The sequence below is a fragment of the Dendropsophus ebraccatus genome, chromosome 4, assembly GCF_027789765.1.
Source record: "Dendropsophus ebraccatus isolate aDenEbr1 chromosome 4, aDenEbr1.pat, whole genome shotgun sequence".
NCBI lineage: Eukaryota > Metazoa > Chordata > Amphibia > Anura > Hylidae > Dendropsophus > Dendropsophus ebraccatus.
In genome coordinates this window covers 31,829,662-31,853,323 of record NC_091457.1, presented here as the reverse complement: position 1 = coordinate 31,853,323, position 23,662 = coordinate 31,829,662, and the positions used below count along the sequence as shown (strand labels likewise).

The 23,662-nt window shown below is 42.9% G+C and overlaps 1 protein-coding gene across 5 annotated transcripts in view; it reads right to left on the bottom strand.

Moving 5' to 3' along the window:
• Positions 1-850: 850 nt before the first annotated feature.
• The window catches only part of MARK2 (microtubule affinity regulating kinase 2), a 258,426-nt gene continuing 235,614 nt past the window's right edge, over positions 851-23,662 (bottom strand). For all 5 annotated transcript variants that reach the window (XM_069965440.1, XM_069965439.1, XM_069965441.1 and 2 more), the window contains 2 exons: positions 4,537-4,581; positions 851-2,144 (listed from right to left, as the gene is read on the bottom strand). In XM_069965440.1, coding sequence (XP_069821541.1) covers positions 1,793-2,144; positions 4,537-4,581 — 397 coding nt within the window. In that variant the 3' untranslated portion in view covers positions 851-1,792. The remainder of the gene's footprint in view (positions 2,145-4,536; positions 4,582-23,662) is intronic.

Below are 23,662 nucleotides of genomic sequence, written 5' to 3'. Positions count from 1 at the left end.
GACGTGTCTGTTTTAGTATGGAGAATGTAAGTATTTACTAAAACAGATGTGGAGAGGCCACAGTTTTCCATTAAGGCATAAACCAGTAAGGTCAATCTCAGACTGCCATAATGCAGCTGAATTTTAGCTGCCACATGCACATTCTACTGCGTTGAACTTACTGGACTGTTGGAGGACCATGTTTTGCAGTCATAAAGGCGCTAAAATTGGGTTGATTCAAGGCTAAGATCTGCCATATGGTCTCTATCCCTTTGGGAATAGAAGCAAAGTTTCAAAAAATATGCACATTCTCAAGTACCAGTTCTGCAAAGTGGCTGGACATCTACTCCTGTTTTTTCCATTGTTTAGCTGTAATAAATCTATTGTGTGAATTTCCCTCTAGTATTGCTGAAAGCTCACACGTACATAAGAGTGAATGACGCAGTGTGGTTTAATGAAAAAATGAGAAAAGTTGTCACAGAAGTTCTCTTTTTTTTCCCCAAACAGCAATGAAATCATTCACACAAAAGGAAAACAAAAAACAAAACAAAATAAATTGTAAATCTGATAAGTAATCACCACTTGTAGGCCAAGGTACCCCTCAACTGCAGCTGGGAATCACGCACAGCTATCATATTGATATATACAACAGATTAATCCAGCAACTGCTGCTGAGGGGTCCTTAGATAGTCCAATATGATTCACTGCTTGATCCACTGAAATTTCACAGGCATTTCCCCAGCAAGGCAGCCTCCATTCATTCCATCACAATAACTATTTCACCAACACTTTCCTGGATTTAGATCTAGTTGTAGACTGATATATACATGGTGAGCACTGCAGTCTGCTATTGCCATTGATCAGACAAGCATTGATAAGGGTGAATTTTGTATATTGTGATATTGTTATAGTGATGTGTTGCCATACTGCCATTCTGGAGAAGTGTGCACATTAAACATAGAGGACTTCACTTCAAAAGCTCCGACCCAGATGACGTTTTTTTTGAGTAATGATACATTAAAAGGAAGGGAGATGAGTCTAGAGAGAAATACATTATTTGCATTAGAATTTTTGCCTGCATTTTGTATCATGGAGTAAGTGAAGGTGTACCCACAACTGCACTGATCAGCCAGCTTATTTCCTACACAAACTGCAAGGTTTTGGTATTCAGTGATGGCAAAAAAAATAATAATAATAATAATAATAATAATAAAGTTGCCTACAAATATTCAAATAAGCATAGTTACCCAAAATCTTACTCTGTGTTGGGCAGTGCCTGTACCTGTGTTGTATAGCCACCCTGAGCTAGTAGTTCAGTGTCTTAGACCTAATTTCTTCTTTATAACAAATTCTGTACAAATGAACTTGGAACTTATGTGAATAAAGGGACAGAACAAATGTTACCCCTTCAAATTTGTTGTGTTGATTTTTTTAAAACTGTATTAAATATGATACAGTTGCACATTTGTAAGAGGGGCAACCATTCTAGCTTGGCTTCTACAAGAATCTTCTTAGCAGTTTATTAGATCATCTGAGTCCCAAACCCATTCTTAAAAAAAAAATAAAAATTATAAATCTATTTCAAATAAAATAACCCTCAAAACCTACAATACAAGGAGCAGTAGTTTATCGCAGGGCACCCTGCCCGATTACATTTTAATTACTGCTGAGCCCTTTTCTAGGACCTGCCAGCACAGTGAGCCAAAATGTGATTCCCAGCACCCTTTTGGTTAAAAGAGCTAATCAGGCTGGGGGTGGGGTGCCTGTTAAGTGTCATTTTGTGTCTCTATCCCTCACAGAGCAGAAAGCCCTGTTAAAGTTTGAGTTCGTTGGCAATTTTGGAGGCAATGTTCTTAAATGCCATGGAGGTGCCAGAAATTCTCTTGAAACGTACACCATTGAGGGAGAGCCGTGGAAGCTTGCACACCTCCATCTCCCACTGTACATAGCTGTCATGACCAGGTGAGCCATGGACACAAAGCAGCATGTACTTCTCTTGTGAATCGTGTTGGCAGTTATTGGCATCTAGCACTTTGCGGATTTCGCTCATCATCTCATTGGGCTCCATTGAGCTGGTGGTTTTCATGCTCCAGGTAAAGCGTAATGAGCGTGGCTTGGAGTCTCTCAGGTCATCTTTCTCTTTTTCTGCAACAGTTAGCTGAGGCCTGGGAAAACAAACAAAACACAATTAAATTTACTTTAAAGTCACTGTCGTTTAAGGTTTTTCAGAAATCAATAGTACAGGCGATTTTAAGAAACTTTGTAATTGGGTTTATTAGCTGAAAAATGCATTTTTATCATAAAAAAGTAGTTCAAAGCTCTCCCCCCTGTCTTCATGGTTGTCTATGAAGAGGGGTGGGGTGGAGGAAGATGAGGCACCAAAACAGGAAAACAAATAGTTAATTTACAGCTACATCACCGGGCTATCTCCTCTGACAGTCAGCACTGACCTCTCTGACCTCTGGATAACAGCTCCACACAGCTCCCCACTGTGTAATCCTTTGTTCTGTGCTCTCTGCTGCCGACTAATCTCCCTCCTCCCCTCTTCATAGAACAGACAGGGGCAGGTCTGATGCAACAATTCACAATGACACAAATTCCTGATAATTTGCAGTGAATGGAAAAGAGGAGGGAGGGGGACCTGGCGAAAGTCTTTTTGAATGCAGATAATGACATATTTGCCTAATAAACCCAATTACAAAGTTTCTTAGAATCGCCTGTGTATTGATTTCTGCAAAAAATTTATAAAATACCACAGTGACTCTTTATTATACAGATGAAGTCTGCTACAGTGTTCTTGAGGATGGACAATTTCTGGGTCAAGGTAACACAGGAATTGGGGGGGGGAAAAAAGAACAATAAACTGGTGGAGCTGCAGCGGAGGCACAGGGACAAGCAAGTGTAACTTCTTTATTATGTTTCCACCCAACTCCTCCCCCCCCCCCCGTGTCCCCTGGATCTTTAAATTGGGTTGGAGATCTCCTTTAACAGCAAGAGGCTCACAGTGAGAAATTTCACTCATGTATCCTTCTTCTTTCCTCTAGTGTTGTTTATGCTAAAATATGCTATACCCAGAGAAAAAAAAAGTGCCACAGAGCATCAATGAGTTAAAAGGAAGCAAGCTTTGCTTCATTATCACTGAAAATTCACTTCTCTACAGTCACTTATCTCTTTCAGTTCCTTTTATGTGATTCAAATCCCCCAAAAAATAATTGTGGGAAATTTCTTACATTAAATAGGCACTTCACTTCAGTCCACATTTTTCTCCTCAATCAATAAAGGCCTTATTCCCATGTTCATTGAATTTTAAGGTCCATGGATGAAGTCTGCAATCTACCTCCATGATCCGTGAAAAAAAAACCGTGACTTGCATCAATTTTACACTGGGATGTATATACTTTTTTCTATCATGGGCTTTTTTCCCCAAAACGTGTATTAGCACTCCTTGTACTTATCTCGCCAGTGAAACATAGCCTTTTCTGTGTTTTCAATCCACTCCTGGTCTCAGTTGCAAAATACTAACCAAAATGCTAAGCAAAAATACTGCGTGGGAACATAGCCTAAGACAGCTGCAAAAATCTCCCCCTCAGTTTCAATTTTGTGGCTAAAAAATAGCCACTCAAAGCTACATGAGAGAGAGAAAATTAGAGACTTATCAAAACTGGTGCAAGAAAAGACATAAGAAAAGATCTAATTGGTTGCTATGTGCAATTGCTTCACTTTCTCTGCAGCAGTCTTGATAGTTCTCTTCCAATGTGTCTCTGGCAATCAAACTAGGTCTACAACTCTTCCCTCCAATAGGCAAATGGACCCAAAACAAGTTGAAATTGTATAGAAGTGTTATTGGTTGCAGACAAAACAATTGTAAATAGTCTGATGTGAGCTAAAAAAAAAAAAAAAAAAAAAAAAGTGCAAAGGAAAAAAAATATGAAATTGTCTAAAAACCAATGTTTTATTTTCCAAATGAAGTGTGAATCTGCTTGCTACAGTCAATTTTCTGCCCCCCACCATTTCTATAGCTGTGTTGTAATAAATGATTCCCCACAGTTATCAACCTCAAAAAATGTGTGCAATAATACTCTCTAAATACAAAATGATTATCATACAGTGCAACCACTTAGGCTACATATCCAAAATATGCTAAACTGTGCAGACTATAAATGCAGTATAGCAATGTGGTTTTTCATAGTCGTTATTTAAGTACAGTAATATTCATTTTAGATGTATCTATCTATCTCAATGTAAAATCTTCAGGGATTACAAATTCCTTTAGTTGAAAATATTTAAATTTGTAAAAGTTGTAAAAGACATAGTAAATTCAGATCAAAGTAATTTAGAATCAGATTCCAGAAGGAAAGAAGAATAAGAGCAGGCCGACAGGGAGAGTAATCAAATCAAGAAATGAACAAGGAAATAAAAAGAAAAAGTACTAAACAAGTTCAGCAGGAGAATAAGGTGGAAACTGGAGAATTAAAATCAAAATATGAAATGGAATAGGATATGATTAGGGTTTGGAACAATGGTAAGAAGAATGGTAAGAATGGTCATGAATCTCACCTGCTGCTCTCGACTCGATCTTTCCCTTCTGGTTCATTTGGATTCCTCAAAAGAGAGAGGTAAAGAAAAAAAAAGCTGTTCAAATGTGTGCCCTCTGAAATCAGAGCATGGATTGTCTTTTACTTGAAAAGTAAAGTATATACATATTGTAGACCCATAGAAAAACCATTAATAATCATTTTTACCATTTTTTTTATTAATGGTTTCCAATATGGTGGGAGATCCGCTAGAAAGAACATAATTATAATTATTTCCTAACATAAAATGCTACTATGATAATTTATATTAATAAAAATGATTATAAAGACTTTGGGGGAGATTTATCAAACATGGCGTAAAGTGAAACTGGCCAGTTGCCCCTAGCAACCAATCAGATTCCACCTTTCATTTTCCAAAGAGTCTGTGATGAATGAAAGGTGAATCCTGATTAGTTACTAGGGGCAACTGAGCCAGTTTCACTTTACGCTATGTTTGATAAATCTCCCCCTTGTGGCTAGAAGTATTCATTGTGGACACTGATGGATCCAGATTGAAAGTGTTATACTTCCCTTCTCCAGGAAGATATAGTTCTGTTTTTGGCACATTTTCTGCTGCAGTGTATCTACGTGTGTTACTACGTTTGCATGCAGAAAATGTAAAGTGATTCAGCATCAAAACAAATGAGTGTAGATACAATCAGGTGCAGCTGTTTTTCAGAGCATCTGCAGGTGAACATATTCTAAGGATACGTTCACACTACAAACACTACTATCAATGCGGAATGCATGGGACAGACGGAACGTCAAGCGTAGTCCGTGGTGTGGACTTGAAATTCTGTGCTGATTCCGTACCATGAACAAGTTACAGGGAATCTGTCAGCTGCAATTTACATACCAAACAGCTGACACTGTTAGATAGCTGTTAGATCAGGAAGACACATGGTACATTTTATACATCTGTCTGTGATTCTAGGATGTAGAAACATGCTTTTATTATATAGTAAGAAGAGTCAAAGAGGGTTTTATGAGCTGCTGAAGTGCAGAAAGCTGTACCTCCTCACTCCTCTCTCCCATACCTGACCCTGCTTGGGACTCAGCTTTAGGCCGGGTTCACACTACGTAAATTTCAGTCAGTATTGTGGTCCTCATATTGCAACCAAAACCAGGAGTGGATTAAAAACACAGAAAGGATCTGTTCACACAATGTTGAAATTGAGTGGATGGCCGCCATCTAATGGCAAATATTTGCTGTTATTTTACAACGACTGTTGTATTGAAATAATGGCCGTTATTTACCGTTATATGGCAGCCATCCACTCAATTTCAACATTGTGTGAAGAGCCTGTGTTTTCTATCCACTCCTGGTTTTGGTTGCAATATGAGGACCACAATACTGACTGAAATATACGTATTGTGAACCCAGCCTTAAGGTGTCAATCAAGCAGGGAGGCAGGGGAAGAGCGGAAGCATTTAGCTTGCAGCTATTCAGTAGCTTGGAAAAGGATCTTTGACTCTTTGTATCAGGAAAAAAAGCATGTCTCTACATCCTGGAAGCACAGCCTATATGAAAGGTACCATGTGTGGTCTTCTCCTAACAGCTATCTAACAGTGTCTGCAGTTTGGCATTGAATTCCCTTTAACCCCCTTGGTGAGTTCCCGCATCATGTTGTCCCAGGTGAGCTAACTTCATAGAGAGGGAAGATGCAGCTGCTATCAACAGCTGAATCCTCAAAGTTAAAGGGGTTATCCAGTGCTACAAAAACATGGCCACTTTCTTTCAGAGACACTCCCGTTCAGGTGCGGTTTGCAATTAAAGGAGAAGTCCGGACAAAATTATTTTTTGATATGTTATTACCTATGGAAAGTTAGACACATTTCTAATGTACATTAATTACGGGAAATGCACATATACTGCTATTTCCCTTAAATTAGAAGATCATGGAGGGTTAGAATTCTCTCTGATACAGTGACGTCGCGACCCAGGGTGTAATTCCTAAGGAGTGTTCAACAGGGGGCGCTCTATATGTAGAAGTCTATGGGACTTTATTATTTCTATGGATGTCTATGTAAAGTAATGTAATGTAGTGTACAGTGTGCTTTATTGAATGAATACATTTGAATACTTTAGGGAGCAAGTGCCCCCTCCGCTTCCTTCCACGATCCGGGCAAACTTCCCCCTATCCCATTGCTGACTCCCCGCCCGGCCGTCGCTCTCCCCTCACACATACCGGCTCCTGGTGCTTCCCGCACTAACCGTCCTCACCCACACACAAAGGCTGTGTTCCGGCCGGGGACACCGGGAAGCACCAGGAGCCGGTATGTGTGAGGGGACAGCGGCATCCGGGCGGGGAGTCAGCAATGGGATAAGGGGAAGTTTGCCTGGATCGTGGAAGGAGGCGGAGGGGGCACTTGCTCCCTAAAGTATTCAAATGTATTCATTCAATAAAGCAGACTGTACACTACATTACATTACTTTACATAGACATCCATAGAAACAATAAAGCCCCTGTGTGATGAGCGGCAACCCCCTGCGCCAGGCATGTGATAGGATAACCCCTCTACTCTTTCCATCATCTGCTTATACTATGAGCAGATGATGGAAATAGTAGTTCAGAGCGGGCGGCTGTTCGGCGGCTTACTGGTGATGAAGATGGCCCTGGTACTACTCCCCCATCATGGGAGATGATGGGAGGAGTAGTACTGTGTATATGTGGCAGCAGCAGCACTGAGCAGGGAGGGAGGGGGGAGGTAAGTAGATGCACAGACACCTCTCTCCCTCCCTGCTTGGTGCACTCCAAATGTACTGATTTAATACATTAATGCAGGGGTGGGGAACCTTTTCCATGTCGAGGGCCAGTCGGGCATTAATAAAATCATTTGAGGGCCGCACAATGCTATACCGTGTGCGGCAGTTAGTAGCGTGGGTTTGCAGCACCTGGGGCAAGGCACAGTATTGTTCCCCTAGTGCCCCTGCTATTGTAGTTAACCCCCAGTGATGCCCCTGCTATTGTAGTTAACCCCCAAGTCATGTCCCTGGTAGCCTAGTTAACCCCCCCAGTGATGCCTCTGGTAGGCCTAGTTAACCCCCATCAGTCATGTCCCTGGTAGCCTAGTTAACCCCCATCAGGCATGTCCCAGGTGGCCTAGTTAACCCCCATCAGGCATGTCCCAGGTGGCCTAGTTAACCCCCATCAGTCATGTCCCTGGTGGCCTAGTTAACCCCCATCAGGCATGTCCCTGGTGGCCTAGTTAACCCCCATCAGTCATGTCCCTGGTGGCCTAGTTAACCCCCATCAGTCATGTCCCTGGTGGCCTAGTTAACCCCCATCAGTCATGTCCCTGGTGGCCTAGTTAACCCCCATCAGTCATGTCCCTGGTGGCCTAGTTAACCCCCATCAGGCATGTCCCAGGTGGCCTAGTTAACCCCCATCAGGCATGTCCCAGGTGGCCTAGTTAACCCCCATCAGGCATGTCCCTGGTGGCCTAGTTAACCCCCATCAGGCATGTCCCTGGTGGCCTAGTTAACCCCCAAATAAAAAAAAATAAACATCCCACTCACCTTACCTCCGCTCCCACGCTGCCCATGTCCTCTTCTGTCCCAGGTCCTCTGTGCCGGTCTTCTCCTGCAGGCAGCGCGCAATGAAATGACGTCATCGCGCGCCGCTCTGCTGGGGAAGAAGCCGGCATAGACAGCATCCTCCTGTGTCCGGCAGCTGTCACAGACACCGGAGGATGCTGTGTATGCCGGCTCCTTCCTCCTCCAGAGCGGCGCGCATCACAGGGGAGCTGCGGGCCGCATCGGGAGGTCTCAGGGGCCGGATGCGGCCCGCGGGCCGGAGGTTCCCCACCCCTGCATTAATGGAATACTTTGGGGAGCAAGGATACTTGCTCCCCAAAGTATTCCATAAACGTACTCATTCAATAAAGCACACTGTACACTACATTACATTACATAGAAATGCATAAAAACAATAAATTCCCATAGACTTCTACATATAATGCGCCCCCTGCTGGTCACTCCATAGGAATTACACCCTGGGTCGTGACATTGTATCTGAGAGAATTCTAACCCTCCATGATCTACTAAATTAAGGGAAATAGCTGTATATGTGCAATTCCCATAATTAATGTACATTAGAAATTTGTCTAACTTTCCATAAGTAATAACATATCGTCGTGTTGTAGTCTCTGAAAGAAAGTGGCCATGTTTTTGTAGCACTGGATAACCCCTTTAAGCTCTATTCACTTCAATGGAACGGAGCAGAAAAAAAACGCCCAAGCTGGAGACAAGAGTGGGGCTTTCTCTGGAAGAAAGTGGCCATGTTTTTGTAGCGCTGGATAACCCCTATAACTGTGAGGATTCAGCTGTTCATAGCAGCTGCATCTTCCCCCTCTATGAAGTTAGCTCACCTGGGACAACATGATGCGGGAACGTACCAAGGGGGTTAAAGGGAATCTGTCAGCTGGGAAAGGGAATTCAAGTGCCAAACTGCAGACACTGTTAGGAGAAGACCACACATGGTACCTTTCATATAGGCTGTGCTTCCAGGATGTAGAGAAATGCTCCTGGTACAAAGAGTCAAAGATCCTTTTCCAAGCTTGCTTTCCAAGTAATAACATATCAAAAAATTATTTTGGCCGGACTTCTCCTTTAAGCTCCATTCACTTCAATGGAACTGAGCCGCAAAACCCCGCCCAAGCTGGAGACTGTCCCAAGAGTGAAGCTGTCTCTAGAAGAAAGTGGCCATGTTTTTTAGGCGCAAGGTAACCCCCCTTTAATTAAAAACCGCACCTGAACTGGAGAAAAGAGTCGTGTTGTCTCTGAAAGAAAGTGGCCATGTTTTTTAGGCGCAGGGTAACCCCCCTTTAATTAAAAACCGCACCTGAACTGGAGACAAAAGTCGTGTTGTCTCTGAAAGAAAGTGGCCATGTTTTTTAGGCGCAGGGTAACCCCCCTTTAATTAAAAACCGCACCTGAACTGGAGACAAGAGTCGTGTTGTCTCTGAAAGAAAGTGGCCATGTTTTTGTAGCACTGGATAACCCCTTTAAAGGGGTTATCCAACACTTCAAAAACATGGCCACTTTTCCCCTCTCTTGTCTCCAGTTCAGGTGTGGTTTGCAATTAAGCTCCATATACGACAATGGAACTGAGTTTGAAACCCCACCCAATCTGGAGACAAGAGAGGGGGGGAAAAGTGGCCATGTTTTTGTAGCGCTGGATAACCCCTTTAATGACAAGCAGCAGTGATCTCGTTGCTGCCTGCTACTCTATGAGAAGATCGCAGATAACACTGATCAATGTTATGAAATGGCATAGGATTGACCTGTGTTGGCAATTGCTTGTAAAAGTCCACTGAGGGGACATAAACAAATTTAAAAAAAATAAAAGACATATCCCCTCCCCCAATAAAAGTTTAAATCACCCCACTTTCCCAACTTACAAATAAAACATGTACAAATAAATACACAAATAAACATATCACAGCGTGTGTAATTGTACTTTCTAAATTTTTATTAGTATTGTATTGCCCCCCAAAAGTTATACAAATCACCAATAGACACTTATTACGGGAAATGCTTATAAAGTGCTTTTTCCCTGCACTTACTACGGCATCAAGGCTTCACTTTCTGGATAACATGGTGATGTCATGACCCGACTCCCAGAGCTGTGAGGGCTGTGGCTGCTAGACTAGTAACCAATCAGCTTTCACTTTCTTTCCTAACAGATTCTTTGGAAAAAGGTGGGATCTGATTGGATGCTAGGGGCAACTAAGCCAATTCTACTTTACATCAGTTTGATAAATCTCCCCCATAGTGTGTTATCCCAATTCACTGGGATCAGTGAAGACAGTGTCCAGTTTAATAACTCACTGGGCTCTGTAAACGGATAGTGTGTTATACCAATTCACTGGTATAAGTGAACACAGCGTCCACCTTAATAACCTACTGGGCACGGTGAAAACAGTTTCAATTGTCAGTTAGTGGGAGCTCTGAAATTAGTGGCACTATCCACCATCCAAAAACATTTATTTTGCTCTTTCTAAAATTTCAAAAACAAGCAATATGTCTACGTGTAAAAAAAAAGGTGGTCCAAGTGGAACACAGTCTTGTGGGAGTGGTGATCCTAACCGTATTGGAGGAAGGTTTCAGCTACCATTTACACCCAGTGTACACCAATCCCAAAGACAGCAGTCAACTGAAGGGTCATCCCGGAGTAGTGCCACCACCATTCCATGGCAAGGTCAGGATGTTTCCTCTGCCCCCTCTTCTGTGGTGTCTCCAAACTAGTCAGCTTGCCACAGCCATCAGCAAGAGAGCTCCTGGTTAACCTAGCACTCCCCCAAGAGTCTCAGCCCCTGTACTCACAAGCTCTTCAGCAGGAATGTCCTCACAGTCACGAATTGGAAGCCAGAGACTGCATGCCTATAGAGGAGGACAGCTTGGGAGTTTAGACATTTGTAACCGACTATGAAGATGATGTTGCAGATCCCATGTGTTATCTGGGTCTACAGATATCATTAGGGGATGAATCTGTGTTTCTGCCCCCAACCCAGCGTCAGCTCCCATCTTGTGGGTCCAGAGGAAAGAGAGGTAGGCAAACAGCCAGCCAGTAGATGTTGGCAAGTCCCAGGTACTCAATAGGTACCCGAAGGCAGCTGGGGCACTTTGCAACAGGTGACCTTTGTGCTCCGAAGAACCGCCCACTGAGAGCAGCGGTTTGGCAGTTCTTCCGTGCTGGTGGCGGAAAAGACAACTCTGACATTTGAAGCATTTGTGACCATAAGGTGGGTCTATGCGTCAACATATGGGGCACCACCACCCCACTGCCTGGAATAACAAGGATCCCCACGCCATGTATTGCCAGGAATGAGGAAAATCTGCAGCTACCACTGCACAGCCCATCATTGCAAGCCAGGAATCTGCGTTCTTGGTGGAAAGCAGTCGGTCCCAGGCTTCTACCTTTGCCTCATGCATGGCTCACAGTGGGCAAACACTGCGAAAGCAGTTGCTGGCAGAAACCATTTCAAGGAGGCAGCAACTAACCAACAGCACAGAAGTTGAACGCCCACCTGACTAAGCTTATTGACCTGCAGTCTCTCCTGTTGTCGGTGGACTCCAAGCCATTTAGGGACCTGATGGCTTGTGCACAACTACGATGGGGACTGCCCAGTTGCCATTTCTTTGCCAACAAGGCTATTACATCTATGCATGGGTACCTGCAGAAGGTGGTTGGCAACTCTTTGCAGCTCTCTGTCTCTTATCGGGTGCACCTAAGTGTGGATGTATGGAGTTTACACTGGTATCTCCTCCGAGAATTCACCGTAGACATTATACGTAGACCTCATCCTCTGCCTCCACCACCTCGTCCGGTCATCCTGCCACTGCACAACCTGTCAACTGTGGTCAGGCTGTCCTTCACCTGCGCAGCCTGGGTGAAAGGGGACATATAGGCCATGGAGGACAACATTTGAAAGTGGCTTACCACTCAAAATTTACAGGTGGCCACCCTATTGAAGACAATGTCTGTAACATTGTGTCGGCACTGCAGCGGGGCGTCTGTCCAACAGAGATTGGCGGTCTCTGACTTCCTGTGTGACACCTTCACACAGAACTGCAATTTCCAGGTCACAGATTGGTAGATGCATGATGCTTGATGTCTGCGGATTGCTGGTACCATTCAAGGAAGCCACACTGTTGGTCGGCCGTAACAACTACAGCATGAATGCCATCCCCCTGCTTCATGTCATGCAGGCCACAATGAAGAACATCATCACAGTGCGACCGTCTAGGATGTCAATTTGAGCACGGAGATGGACGAATTGGTGGCGAAGGAGGTGAATGCTTGGACGAGTAAAGAGCATTGTGTAGGAGGGACAACTACTGGCTGACCACCCTGGTTGATTCCGGTTTCCTTTGGAAAAGAATGGATTTTTTCATCGTTGGACAGGGATGCCAAAGTCAAACTCTACCTACCAAACGCTACTGTGTAGTCATTTGGTTGAGGTCTATCAGAAACACCACCAACCTGCATCACAAGCAAGCAATGAGGAGCTTGGCCAGTCTACAATAACAACTAGTAGTGAAGGCGTGAGGTGCAGCAGTAGCCAAGGTAGCCGGTTCAGCCTCCAGACAATGATGAATGAGTTCCTGAAGCCAGCAGAAGAAACCTGACAGCCTCACACTGAAGTGTCCATCAGGACACTGAAGGACACTGAAGTTCCAGGTAAAATATTTCAGACCCGATGCAATTCTGGGCAGAAAATGTGGCCGTAGCTGACACAGTACGCCGTCACTCTGCTGTCATGCCCAGCCAGCAGCATTTCATTTGAGAGATTGTTCAGTGCTACAGGGGCCATTGTAACCCCTAGGATGATCAGACTGTCTTGCCTTAAGGTCCTATTCCACGCAACGATTATCGTCCATATTGTTGAAAAACAAGCGACTGATATAGCAGCAATCTGCTGACGTCGCTCCGTTGAATAGGAGCGTCGGCAGCAGACGCTGCTATATCTTATGGGCTGCCCGGACGATCAGCGATCACCCGGGCAGCCCCCCCGCAGCTCCACGCCGCCCCCTCCCGCACTCACCCGCTCACTGCAGCCGCGTTGAATAGCGGCGGCAGCGAGCGGGGAACGAGGAGCAAACGAGCGCTGAGAGCGCTTGTTTGCTCCTCTTAACGACCTGTGTAATAGGCCCTTTAGTGTGGAAAGGCTTACATTCCTCAAAGCAAATCAAGCCTGGATAGGACCTGATTTCACAACCCCAGTGCTTGATAATTAAAACATTAGCCGGCAGTAAGCACGTGCGAGTAGCTATTCCAAAAAGTCCCCAATAAAATGTTCACCCACCTTATCTGTTGCTGAAAGGCAGGTTACCTTGCGCCTTATCTATAGTGCCTTTATCCGTGAATGGTTGCTTTTAGATTTCGGCTGTCTAAAACCCTCAGTGGATGCGCAGCTGTACGTCAGCCACCTTTCAGTACTATAGGGCAGATGGATAATACAAAGTTCAGTGCTAAACATCCTAGTTCAACACAGAAACTGTGAATTTCCCAAAGTCTACACACTACTAAGCAGCATAAAGATCAGCTGATTGTTTTACATTGGGGAAGCACGCTATGCATGCACGTAAAATGGCTGTAGCTCAGTCACCTGTTAGACCTGTCTAGACCAAGCCACTATGCAATAAAGGCTATTTTATTCGTGGAATTGCTGAATTGTGACTTCATTGGACAGTTTGATCTATATTGTCGAACACCTAGGCTGGTAATGAGGAAATCCGATAGCGGTGTGTTTGTATCATTCCTGTCAAGCCTGTGGGGGTAGTTCCAGGAGCTTTTTCCCTCGATTGGACACACTGATTGTTTTTTGCAGCAGCTCTGGAGCGACATGTGAATACACCATCAGGGTGAGTTTTTTTTTTTTTCTTAGGAGTGACCAAAGTGAGGGTGGGAAGGTTACTCCCATACCCCATCAGGGGAATCCCCCTTTCCTGTCCATTTAATCTGGAGACAACTTAAATACCTCAAGAGATGCAAGCCAGTCCCAGTTCAGCGAGGTTTTTGAACACATTATTTCAGCCATCATTTTTTAAAATAGAAAATACAGTAGCGGGGGAAAATTTTCTCCAACTTAAGGTTGTTGAAAATTTATTATACAGTTATTTAATACAGTCAGTGTAAAGCCTTCTAGAATCAGAGATTTTCTCTATTCCATTCTTTTTCACATGGTCCATGCTTTTTGCCTCCTATTAACCTGGCCCCCAGGAGGAAAGTCAATAGACAGTTAACCCGACCCCCAGAGAGGAAATCACCTGGAAATGTCCTGCGTCTATGAAGAGAAAGGGGGAAGGAGGGAGCAGCGCGTTGTTAAAGAGGACACAGAGAATAAGAATTTAGATGTCCAGAGCAGGTAGGTATGAAAAAAAAAAACAGGGAAAAAGCACAGGATAGGTTACACATGTTACCACAGAGGGTGGTATTTGGAAGGGCGATTGTTTTTGTTACCCGGATAACAACTTTAATAATACCTTACTCAATCAAATGAGTGACTGTCGGTGTTGCAATTAATAAATAATATTAATAGTAGTGTTTAGGATAATGCTAGTTATGAATATTAATATTTAATAAGAATATTGACATATTGATTTCCATATCCCTGTTTCAAGGTAAAAAAAAATGCTGCAGAAGCATATAGTGTTGCTAACCTGTCTGACTCAGTTCTGAAACTACCAAAAATTCATTTCTTTTGGGGAGGGGTCTTAGTTCTGTATTTTGTTGCTGCGCTACTTGGTTGAACAATTGCTCAGTACTACAAGTTCCAGAATGCATTGTTTTTCCTTCATCTTGCCTACTCCCCTCCCAAAGCTGTTGCAGAACATCTAGGCTGTGTTCACACATTGCATTTTCATTGTGTCACTGAATTATTTAATACTTAATCATTGAATTGTGCCCACACAGCACGTTGTATTCTCTACCAGTAACACCACACAGTGTGCTGTAGTCTCTACCTGTGACGCAGATATTGGAATAAAGTAAAGACCTTTTGGAATTAAATTTGTGCCCCAGCATCATATTGGAGAAGCTGCTGTGCAGGAGATTCCACTACAGGCCTTCCACGTTTGTGTCGTCCCTGAAGCATGGGACATCGAAATAAAGCCTTACCTGCAGGTTGGGACGGGTCTCAGCAGTTGCGGCGGATGCCCGGCTATCACTGACAGCCAGCACTTACCGTGGATGGGCGCAGCTTTGCGCCTACTTCAAGGACGTAACTGTATGTTCCTGAGTGAAAACACACCACAAAAATGGAGGTACAGTTATGCCCCTGGTTGGTTAAAGGTCTTTTTTCACCCTATAGAGGGAACAATACATAAAATAAAAAAAATATGCCACAGATTTAGCACACTGTAACCAACCACAGCTCAGCTTTTATTTCTACTAGAGCTGGAAGCGGAGAGGTGATTGATTTATATGGGCAGTTTACACTGGTTTGCACACTTTCATAAATCTGGCCCTTATTGTTTTTTATTTTATGTACTGTGCCCCTATAGGGTCATAAAAGACATTTAACCCGCTCGCGACCCAGTAAGTAACCGTACGTACAATTTTGGGATTTGCATTCCCACTCAGGAACATAAAGTTCTACTTAAAAAAAAAGATAAAATAAAAAAAAACATAAATGGACCAAACATAGCTTCTGACCCTGCCTTCTATATAGTATATTTCCTCTGATAAAATAAAATGTAATAAAAAAATTAGTTAATATATATTTGTAAATACAGTCTCCTCAAATATAAAAACTATATATTCTTAGATTTACCATGGTATATGAACATATTACGGTGAAAAAAAATTAGCTTAACAGCAGATAAGTATTACCCACGACAACTCAAAATAATGATTCATAAGTTACTCTGTATATGCAGAAGGTGAGGAGGAAGATGGTGGGTGGTATTAACTGCCTCTAACTGCTTATTATGCATCAACTCAGCATCAGTATGCAGAAAATAATAAAGATGTTATGCTTACCTCTCCATGTTTCCCTGGGTCCCCCTAACTTGTCTCTGCATCCCGTGCTGACCGCAGGTGCCAATGACATTTCTAAACCAGTCTCTGCAGTGACTGCCCACCCAGCCAATTACCAGCCGCTGCGCTGTGTCGTCTCTGTCAGCTGTGATTAGCTAAGTGGGCTGTCACTGCAGAGACTGGCTTGGAATGGTCAGCGGCGGGTGAGGTCAGTAGGAGACAAGCCAGGAGGACACAGTGGAGAGGTATTTAGTATTTTCTATAAACCGAATCCGCTGTTGGCCAAACTTCACCTATTAGAAGGAGCGATGCGCGTCCTGGTGGCTGATGATTTTTTTAGCCCCTTATCTAATTGATGTTTTTATTACGCGGGGTGATATCTGCTCAATTTAGCCTGATGTGGAAGATATTCACCCCATGTAATAGGACCTTAAGAAGGAAGTCCTATAAAATTGAAAAACTGCAGGCAGGTGGGTGGGTGTGAGAAAATGAACAAGTAAACTCACCCATCCTTCTGCCTCTTTTGCGCTGCTCTTGGGTATCGTTAACAGCTGCTGGCTGAAATCCGGGTATGTCATACTCACCAGACTCTTACAGCTGTAACATCCATCAGTCCCGCCCCAGTCACTGATTGGCTGAGCGGACACTCACTTAGCTGGGTATGAGACATTGCAGCTAGAAGAGCTGCAGGACATTGGCGGTTGTCAATGGGACACAAGGATAGGTAAGTTTACTTCAATTATTATTTTCCTGCACCCCCTGCCTGTCTAACTTTTTCAATGTCGTGAGTAGAGATGAGCGAACCTCGAGCATACTCAAGTCCATCCGAACCCGATCGTTCAGCATTTGATTAAATTTAGGTAGGTGCCTCACTAGAACTCCTGGTAAGGGTATGTTCACACTACCGAATAGGCAAAGAATTTCAGGCGGAATTCATGCTGTGGATGCTGCTTGAAGTTGCCTGTCCCACAGATTCAATGGTATATCTCAAGCGCAATCCATGATCTGCGCAAAGAATTGAGAAGTCAATTTTTTAGGCAGATTGCACTTGAGAAATCCCATTGAATCAATAGGACTGGCGGAAATTCAAGCAGCATCCGCTTGAAATGCCTTGCCTATTCCATAGTATGAACAAATCCTAAGAATGACTGTTTTGGTAGTATGACTGTTGCAGGAAAAAAAAAACAAGCAACTTTTCCTGATCACTAGCTTTAATTTTAATTTGTCCTTACCACATTGATCAGTAGAAGTCTGTCATTTATGGCTAGTAGAAAAAAGAATCTCCCTTGCTCTATGGAGATCTATGTACTTAAAAAAAATGTAAGAACATACTACAATTTTTAAACTGCAAATGGTATAATCCAGAATGAATTAAAATGGTATAGGTGTTAAAATGTGTCTTGGGCTGGAATCCCACATGGCAGTTTTGTCTGGAAAACTGCCACTGCAGTTTTCATACCAAAACCAGAAGAGGATCCAAAAGGAAAGAAGTACAATTACTCCCTTTATGTTGTCCATCCTATTTGAATTCACTACTGCTCAGCTACTTTCATGGGATTTAGCTTTATTCACTTCAATGGAACAGAGCTGCAAAATCACACCCAAAATTAGGACAATTTCTTAATTTATATACAGTAAACTTATTGCCCAGCACTATACATAGCTTGTCAATACTCAAAGCGGTCCCAGGGCCTCACAATCTAAATTTTACTAAATGTTTTAGAGTGTGGGAGAAAATGAGAGTACCCAGAGGAAATCCATGCAAAGGGAGAACATAGAAATTTTATGCAGATACTGTCCTTGGTAAGATTTTAAAGGGGTTATCCAAAGTTAGAAAAACATGGCCACTTTTTTTCAGCGACAACACGACTCTTGTCTCCAGTTCAGGTGTGGTTTGCAGTTAAAAGGGCTAGTGCAGCGTTCAACATTTGTTCACTAAATAACACACATTACAAAGTTATACAACTTTGTAATTTGTGATATTTAGTGAATAAATGTTGAACGCCACACAACCCATTAAAACTCCATTCACTTCAATGGAGTTGCAAAACCCATACTAGAGGCTAGAGTGGTGCTGCCTCTGCATGAAAGTGGCCATGTTTTTCTAACACTGGATAACTCCTTTAAAACAGGCTTACAGGACTGCAAGGTACATTTAGAATAGTGGAGGGACAAGAGAAGTACTATTTTTGGAAGAAAGCAGCTATGTTATTGAAACAGACTTTATAACACCTCAGTGTTTCCCAAGAGTTGTAACTTTTTAAAATGTTTGATGATGTAGAAATACAAAAGCTTGTTTTTTGTAGAACAAATTTTACTTCTTAATGGCACCATTTTGCAATGTTGTACATTTTTTTTTTTTTTAAACCCCTTAACCCCTTAAGGTCCAAGCCAATTTTCGTTTTTGCGCTTTTGCTTTTTCCATTTTATGTTTAAAAGTCCATAGCGCTTGCATTTTTTCACCTAGAGACTTATATGAGTGCTTATTTTTTGCGAAACCAATTGTACTTTGCAATTACAGGCATAATTTTTCCATAAAATATGTTGTCAAACCGGAAAAAAATCATTTGCGCTGTCAAATTGAAAAAAAAAACGAATTTGTTTTGATTTCGGGGAGTTTTGCATTTACGCCGTTCGCCCTATGGTAAAACTGACTTGTTATGCATGTTCCTCAAGTCGTTACGATTACTATGATATATAACATGTATAACTTATATTGTATCGGATGGCCTGTAAAAAATTCAAACCATTGTTAACAAATATATGTCACTTAAAATCGCTCCATTCCCAGGCTTATAGCGCTTTTATCCTTTGGTCTATGGGGCTGTGTGAGGTGTCAGTTTTTGCGCCATGATGCGTTCTTTCTACCGGTACCTTGATTGCGCATATACGACTTTTTGATCGCTTTTTATTACATTTTTTCTGGATTTGATGTGACCAAAAATGCGCAATTTTTCACTTTGGGATTTTTTTGCGCTTACGCCGTTTACCGTGCGAGATCAGGAATGTAATTAATTAATAGTTCGGGCGATTACGCGCGCGGCGATACTAAATATGTTTATTTATTTATTTATATTTATAAAATGGGAAAAGGGGGGTGATTTGGACTTTTATTAGGGGAGGGGATTTTTTTTTATTAATAAAAACACTTTTTTACTTTTTTTTTTACATGGACTAGAAGCCCCCCTGGGGGGCTTGTATATACATAGCACTGATCTCTCATAGAGATCAATGCTGTGTATATACACAGCAAAGATCCATGAGATCGGTCATAGATTGCTATGGCCTGCTGCAGGCCATAGCAATCTACTGCCGAGCCGGGATCAGCGTCATTCCGACGCTGAGGCCCAGCACGGCCAGAAGAACGGATCTCCCCCCTGCGATCGCATCACGGGGGGGAGATCCGACCCACTAGACACCAGGGATGTTGTGCATAAAGCACTTCAATGCAGCTGTCAGGTTTGACAGCTGCATTGAAGTGCTTAATTAGCCGCCGCGGCAACGGGACCCGCGCCGGCTAACAGAGGCACTGCCCGGCACGTGTCAGCCGGGATCAGCGCCGTTCAGAGCGGGGTCCCGGCGGGACCCCGCTCTGAACACCCCCCGCGGCGCCATGACGTATCAGATACGTCATGGGTCGCTAAGGGGTTAAAGACAAAGCCTATTATTGTTTTTGCACTTTTGCTTTTTCTTTCCCATGCTTATGAGGCCATAGTGATTGCACCCCAAATCTAAATGCGTTTAAAATTGCACTATTACCATTTTATTTTTTGGTCTTCGGAGCTGTGAGGTGTAATTTTTTGTGCAATGATCTGTCATTTCTATCGGTACCTAGATTGCGTAGATTCAACTTTCTGACCACTTTTTATTACAATTTTTCTGCACAATTTTGCACTTTAAAATGTTTTTTTTTTTGTTTTTTTTTTGCACTTCCGCCGTTTACCGTGCATGATCAGGAATGAGATAATTTAATAGGGTGATTTCCCACGTGGCGATATTCAATATATTTGTTAATTTTTATTTATAAAATGGAAAAAGAGGAGGGATTAGAATTTATTAGGGGGGCAATTTTTTAATTATTGAAAAACACAATTTTTTTTTACACCAACTAGAAGTCCCTCTGGGTCTGTCTACCCCTATTTGCTGCTCCTGATGCCAATATAAGTCTCAAAATTTGGTCATCCATAGGGCCGCGTCCTCCATGTTGGCTTCTGCACAGTCCACTTCCTGACTCAACTTATAACTCTACCTGCTCAAGGGTGTAGGAATGTCCAAGGGGTTAAAAAAAAAAGATTATACTGTGGGAGGGATTGGTGGTGGAGAACAGGGAGGCTGAGCACAAGAGGTGCAATGAATCATAAGGGTAAGTAGGAGGAGACACGAAATCAACTAGTTTTCACGCCATAACTGTTGGTGCTGGTGACTTTAAATTAGGTCGATTTTGGCACATACAGAACTTGGGCAATAAGGTATGACTCTGCTACAGTGTTTCTGGCAACAATATTTTGCTCACTGCTGGAGTACACCTTTAATTAGTGCTTCCCATCCAGACGTCACCCATGTGACCTGTGCAGCCTAATCCAAGCAAAAAAAGTCAGATGATCCACTGAATGCACCACATGCTAAGACACTAAACAGAAGCTCATCTAACATGCCTTCTATGCCCCTTCAGTACAAAGATGCCAAAAAATGCAGCTGCTAACAGGCGACTGTAGCTTTCTACTGGAAGAGGACTGAACACAGGGAAGGAAACAAACAAATATAAAAATATTTTTACAATGCTCCCATCGCATTTTATGGGCTGAAAATGCGTTTCTTTTAATAAACACTATTTTTGTTACATTACTTAGGCAAAGCTTGATATCTACTTTTGTGGGAACAAGCTCTCTTTTATCTCGATATTTATCTGTCACCTGCACTGATTCTCAGGAGGGGTTTGGTCCCATGATCTTGGCTTGATATTGTTCTTTTCAACTGTCAATTGAGAAACATATCAGGAGCTGCTTAAGAACCTAAAAAGGTAGATGTTCATCCCAAAAGGCCAGTCAATATCAGTATTTGATACCTTGTTGTGCTGAGATTATATATATAGTGGTTGTACTTGCTAGTAGAGTGAGCAGCGAATGCGATCAGCGCTCGCCGGTAACTGTATATTATAAGAAATTACAGTACATGGAGTGGGGGTATGTGGGAGATCTCACGAGAATCTGTGAAAGTCTACCGCAGGAATTGGTCCTAGCAAAAGCAGTTAAGGATTTCTAAACAGGCTTAGACAAATTCTCAGAACAAAATGGCATTAATGCTATGTAGAATTTATCCCTCCCCCCTTCCCATTTCTTCCATCCATCACCTCCCTAGGTTGAATTTGATGGACATCTTTTTTAAACCTACTATGTAACTAATGTAAGAAAATAACAATGATCTGTGCTCCTTGCGCTAAGCAAACATAACAGTAGGTTCGAGACCTGATGCTGGTTTCCCTTTAAATGTGATTGTACATGTCATTGCGGCGCTGAGGCCCGGCCCGGGCAGAAGAATGCGATGCGATAGCGGGGGGAGATCAGTCCCACTAGACACCAGGGACAGGGAGAGCACAGCATCTAAGTACAACTGTCAGTTTTGACAGCTGCATTTAGAGGCTTAATTAGCCGGGGCGGCAACGGGACCCACGCCAGCTAATAGAGGTGCTCCCCGGCTATACATATCAGCCTGGAGCGGCGCCGTTGAGAGCGGGCTCCCGGCGGGTCCCCTCTCTGAACACCCCCCGCGGCACCATGACCATCTGTTTATAGTCTGTTCCTGGCTTTGGCTTCAAAGATCTGTCAGATAAATCTTTCTGTGCAAACGCACCCTTACTCTCTTCTTCTTACGATAAACAGCTAGGCCCTGGGTTCAATGGTTGTTGAATTCAACCCACATGAGATGTTTCGTCGTTCACCGTTTATTACAGTGGGAACCGGGGCATATGTATGTAGACCCTGAAGGCAGAGCAATATTTGTATAAGCCACCTTAGAGCATAACCCAATAGTGATTTTAGGCCTCCATCTTCCACTACCTGCCTATCCAGCTATGATATATGAGGCAGCTCATTTTGCTTCTAATTACCCACATGCTATGACCCTATGTATGGGTGACTTCAATATGCTGTATGATGTGCACTCGGATAGGTTTGGCACTCAGCAAGGTCCCTTGTTTGGCAGACATACATTATCCTGTATTATACTGCAAGGAGTGTTTCTACCTCACCTATATCCCACATCTAGAGAGCCATTTTGGGTCACGTGTTTAGTTGCTCAGTTTAGTAAACTTGGAGCGGGGAGGGGGTGGGGGGCATGTAAAATTCATCTATTTCGGTAGTCACTGGTTGATGAAGATAGAACTGCAAGCCAGCTGCATACTACATTCCTGCAGGCCAATAAGTAACCCATCCAGCAGTCTGCTTGCAAATGTTATCCACCAAAATACTGTCTCCCCAGCAATTGTACATTTTAAGAGTTATACGCCTAAAAGCTAATCTCGGCCAATCTAAGCTAATATCGGTCACATATCTCCTTCCCCATCCTGACTAATGACTTTAAATCTTTTCATAGCTCCCCTTACTCTTTAACTTTCACACGCATTATCCTCCCTAGCTAAAGGTAAGGCCTCAGAGCCTGATGACTTTCCTATAGAATATGTTTAATACCAGGACATCCTACTTCCTTCCTTACTGGACATTGTTAACACCTCCTTCCAGACTGGTTCCTTATCTGACACTTTTTTTTTTTCAAATGAAATAATTATTGTGAGACATATATCAAAGGGTGTAAAATATACACTGGCGTAAACCGCCCATAACAACCAAATACAGATCAGCTTCCGGCTCTGGTAAAATGAGAGAGGAGCTGTGCTTGGTTGCTGTGGGCAGTTTACACCAGTGTATATTTCACTTTTCACGCTTTGATAAATCTGGGCCATTGTCCTTACTGAATAAATCTAACATTACTTGTGCCTGAAGGTGGTTCAGTGGTAAGCAGCCATACTCTGTCTGGCTATAAAATTCATCTGCAAGTAGATTTGGCATATGCGCCTCTTAGAAAATTTGGCCGGTGAAAAGGGGAGGGGCCTAATAGGAGACCAGGGTACGAGGACACCGGTTTTAATAAATGTCCCCCATATTTTTTGTGTTCTATAAATTACCATAGTTCTAAAAGGGGGGTTCTTGTTTAGAAGTACAACATCCTTAGAATTGACAGCATGTTCCCTGTACAGCATTGCCCTCTTTATTTTCATTTTATAAATGTATTTCCATTGTAATGTAATGATTTATTCCCACCCACCAGACTGACGACAACCTATGTTTGTCACAGGTTGACAGAGCTCACTGTTCGGGCCCTATTCCACCGGACGATTATCGTTAGCATAATCGTTAACGATTAACGATCTCAAACGACCGCTATTGCGAAAGACCTGAAAACGTTCACTCATTTCCATGGAACGATAATCGTTACTTATGATCGTAATTGCGATCGTTTCTTCTTCCGTATTTCTTCGCTATTGCGTTCGTATCTATTGCGAACGACCGAACAATGTCTTAGGGCCCTATTCCACCGGACGATTATCGTTAGCATAATCGTTAACGA